This window comes from Primulina huaijiensis, chromosome 4 (genome assembly GCF_012295235.1).
Source record: "Primulina huaijiensis isolate GDHJ02 chromosome 4, ASM1229523v2, whole genome shotgun sequence".
Classification (NCBI taxonomy): Eukaryota; Viridiplantae; Streptophyta; class Magnoliopsida; order Lamiales; family Gesneriaceae; genus Primulina; species Primulina huaijiensis.
The window spans coordinates 18018950-18023384 of NC_133309.1; the positions used below are offsets into that span (position 1 = coordinate 18018950).

Below are 4435 nucleotides of genomic sequence, written 5' to 3' on the forward strand. Positions count from 1 at the left end.
TATTTATTTTAAAATGGGTAATATCTTTAGATGAAAGTTGTGTACACGTAAAATGAAAAGATTAGGTATCAAAATACTTGAAAAGTCATATATATGAATATATATATATACACACAAAAAGTCCAAGAAAGAACCAACTTCCATTTGATTGGGTAAATCTTTCTACTTAGTTGTATATTAGATTTTGTCCCGACTCACTTGACTGTGAACGTCCCACGCGGGTCTTTTGCTGGGAAAACAAATATCATATTGTCCAAGAGAAAATTTCGGCGAAAAAGAATCTTAACCGTCGATTTTTATGGTTCGCAAGAGATTCCCAGCTCAGCACGCTCTTTTTTAAATACCAGAAATACACGACTCTCTAATTATTTTCTTGGTGTTGGTCTTCGGGCATTGCAAGATACTTCCACTTCGCCTTTCTTGATCTTTTTCTTGAAAAAGATTACATTTTGTTGTTGAATTCATTGTGCTCCTTTACCATTTCATTTCCAAATCTGAAGTGGAATCGTAGTGGAAAGGATATTTGGATATAAAGGTGAAGTGAGGTATCTGCGCTTGGGATCATCTTCTCAGTGGTGAGCGTTGAATCTTATTGGACATACTTTCGTGGGGTTTTTGGATTACATGGATTCTCTTTTATGATTATTGGTGTTCCAAGTTTTTGTTAGAGGAAACTCTATAGACTAAAGATTCTTAACCTGATATGCTAGTTCTACGTAGTTCTTCCAATCATGGTCTGCACTATGTGACTAGTGGAATTCTGTTATGGTGATGAGATTTGATTTGTTGACTTTTGTCATGATCGCTTATTTGGGTGGGCCATTCCCGGTTGCTGTACGGCACTGGTGTATCGGCTCTAGACTTTTGCTATATTGATTCAGTTCTTGTTGATTGTTCTATGGATGGATGTGTTGTGCTTGAGATAACCGGTACCCTTTTCTAATTTTTATGCATTATTATGTTCGACTGAGTTATCTTGTCTTTTGTTGTAGAGTTTTATTGAATTTGTCATTGGAAACTTCCATCTGAAAAAGAGTGCATTTGGTGGATTGAAGATATGTATTTGGTGGAGAGTAAAGAAGGAGCCATAGCATGCATGCTTTTTGCCTTGTTGTTCTTGGGCACATGGCCTGCTATCTTGACTCTACTCGAGAGGCGTGGCCGTCTTCCACAGCATACTTACCTTGATTACACAATCACGAACCTATTGGCTGCTGTTGTAATTGCTTTTACATTTGGTGAAATTGGAAAGGGCACGACTGAGAAGCCCAATTTTTTGGATCAGTTATCTCAGGTGACACGACACCTTCTCCGTAGTTTTGTCAACCTTGATATATATTTGGTGAAATATTGTTATATCGGAGTGGGAATTGTATTTTTTGTTTCACCTTTTGATATGTTTGATAGTTAAGATCCCAAATGTACTTGCATTAAGAATTCTTGAAATTCTCTGCTTATTTTGAGTTAGTTGAATGGATAAAGGATTTTTGGGATTCGGTCAATGTTTTCTAATGATTAATGCAGGATAATTGGCCTAGTGTATTGTTCGCGATGGCTGGTGGGATCGTTCTGAGCCTTGGGAACCTGTCGACTCAATATGCTTGGGCATTTGTTGGTTTGTCGGTTACCGAGGTTATCACTTCAAGCGTAACTGTTGTCATAGGTATTCTGATAGTCTAGTATCCAAATTCTTTGTCAGGATTTTTCCTTATGTTGATTCATTCGGTGTTGTTTATTTGGATGAGACAGGCACAACGTTGAATTACTTCTTAGATGACAAAATCAACAGAGCAGAGATTCTTTTCCCTGGTGTGGGATGCTTTTTGATAGCCGTTTGTCTTGGATCTGCCGTTCATTCATCCAATTCTGCAGATAATAAGGAAAAGCTTGGTAGCTTCACAAATGATTCAAAAGGGACCTCGTATGTTTGCTTTTTTCGCATGATTATAGCTTTATTCACGACACATGGTTTTAGATTTACATCGCATTTTCTTGATTAAGAAACACAAAAGAAGTCTTCTCGAGTGTACAATTCGATACACTGATGTCAGTTTTGAACTAAATGTAAGCAGAAGAAAGGATGCATCCACATCCAAGGACTTGCATTCAAACAAGGGTAAGGATATGTGGCAACACACACTATTCAATTTTCACTGTCAATTATAGGAAACCAGAAGTTTTTATACGTCTCTTGTTCTTGTTTGGGTTCCGAACATACATTCTCTTTCAGACTTGGAGAAGGCGAAATTTGGAACTGCGGATTTTCTTGTAGAGCTCGAGAACAAGAGGGCAATCAAGGTTGTCTAACCTCTTCTACAGCTTGCCTTATCTTCTTTCAAGATATACTCTTTACTCTAGACTAGACTTTCACTAAGAATACCCCAACGATCAGTTATTTGAACAGGTAGTTTTCATTTTTCTCAAGCAGGTACTTGGTAAAGGGACGTTCATCGGCTTGGCCATAACTTTCTTTGCCGGATTTTGCTTCTCTCTTTTTTCTCCAGCATTCAACCTGGCAACTAATGACCAGTGGCATACATTGAAACCTGGTGTTCCACACTTGAGTGTGTACACTGCATTTTTCTACTTCTCAGTATCATGCTTTGTGCTAGCTCTCATTTTAAACATCGGTTTCTTGTATTTCCCCTTGTTGAATCTTCCGAAATCGTCGTTAAAGGCATATTTATTTGACTGGAATGGTAGAGGTTGGGCCCTTTTGGCTGGACTTTTGTGTGGTTTTGGGAACGGCCTTCAGTTCATGGGAGGTCAAGCTGCTGGATACGCCGCAGCAGATGCTGTTCAGGTCATTTTCATCGTTCTTGAACTATTTCTGGATTCGCCTTCGGATTGAATTAGAGATTTCAAATTAAGTTCAATCTTAATATTGAACTCCATTAAACAAAACTCGAAATGTGGCTTGATCTTGGCAGCCCTTTTGATTTTCAATACATCTATAAAATCCTAATTGATATATTAGATCCCACGAGCTAATGCAGAAAATAATTTTGGATCAAAATATTTTCAAAAATACTGATAGATTACCATTCAAGTTGGCTCCATAAGCTAGCCAGCCAAATTCATTTGATTCGATCATTTGTTAACTCTAGGCATTGCCACTGGTGAGCACCTTTTGGGGCGTCGTCTTGTTTGGAGAGTATCGAAGATCGTCGAGAAGAACATATACGCTTCTTGTTGGCATGTTGTCTATGTTTATTGTGGCTGTTGGCGTGCTCATGGCATCATCCGGTCACCGTAAGTAAACAGTGTTCGTTGCAAAGACCAAAAATCGAAAAAAAAATTATGCTACACTTGGAAGTGTTTTCCGATGTTGCGAAATTTTAGTCATTGGATTTTCTAACATGATGTCAACTTCCATTAAAATATGATGGATTCATCACATGATGTAGTGATGTTGGGTTATAGGGAGCATTACTCCCATGGAGGATTGACTAACTTCAAAAAATGTGTGTGTAAATATGGTGGAGATGTTGAGCCACTCTTCAATTGATAAATGGTGATTATGAACGTAACATTCAAATTGTATGTAGCATAATTGCAATAGTCCCAATGTTCTCTATTCTTCTATTGTTTTTTTATTTTTTAAAAAATGGTATATTTCTTGAACATGTGTACCAGGCACTATTTGGCGTACCGTACAAATGTAAAATAATAATAACTAGCGGATCATAACACATGAGAATAAAAGGAGAATATTGATGTTCTTTTTTATAAAAAAAAAAATTAAAATGAAAGTTATTAATTTTTGTAATTGAAATGATGGAAGAGAATGGAGGATGAAAATATAAATGTGGAATACGGAGTAGAGTGATTAAAAAGTATTTTTGAAATTATGAAAAACACGAACATACCAAAAGTTAATTATTACTATTGTTGGAACACAAATTTTTTTGTTTTGGTGTTAGCAAATAATAAGGAAAAAATGATGTTACCTAAACTACACTCGAACCCTAAACTAAAATATCTCTTATAAGTCTATCATTTTTTCTTGTTTAGTTTTCAACAGAATCAGTTTGCTAATAGAATCTTTAATGTATAGGAAATTCGAACTACGTAAACTAACTGCATGCAATCTAGGGTTTTATTTAAAATATGTGTTTAATGATTATTATGCATTTAATGCGTGATCATTGCATGGATATGTGTTTATTTTATTGTTTGTTAATGTTTCATGCATTAAGGCTTTAAGTTGTATTTCGCGCTTGAACGAGTAACGAAAAACCGGGGATAATCAGGAAAACTGTTTTTTTATTAAATAATTATTTTTAATTATTTAATATATAGTGTATTTAATTATGATTTTTGAAAATGGGCCTTCGTTGGGTATTTTTACTCGCCGGGTCATATTTTTAACCGGTACGTACATTTTAACGATTCCGAGAACTTATTTTAGGGTTCATACAATATTTTAAAAAAC

At 35.8% G+C, this 4435-nt stretch overlaps 1 protein-coding gene across 1 annotated transcript; it reads left to right on the plus strand.

Moving 5' to 3' along the window:
- The first annotated feature begins 282 nt into the window (after nt 1–282).
- LOC140975332 (ureide permease 1-like) lies at nt 283–3580 on the plus strand. The gene is made up of 8 exons (XM_073438992.1): nt 283–575; nt 993–1294; nt 1525–1663; nt 1750–1921; nt 2073–2116; nt 2231–2298; nt 2429–2803; nt 3108–3580. The coding sequence occupies exons 2-8, from the start codon at nt 1058–1060 to the stop codon at nt 3258–3260; spliced, it is 1188 nt and encodes a 395-aa protein (XP_073295093.1). The 5' UTR covers nt 283–575; nt 993–1057; the 3' UTR covers nt 3261–3580.
- Nucleotides 3581–4435: the final 855 nt, after the last annotated feature.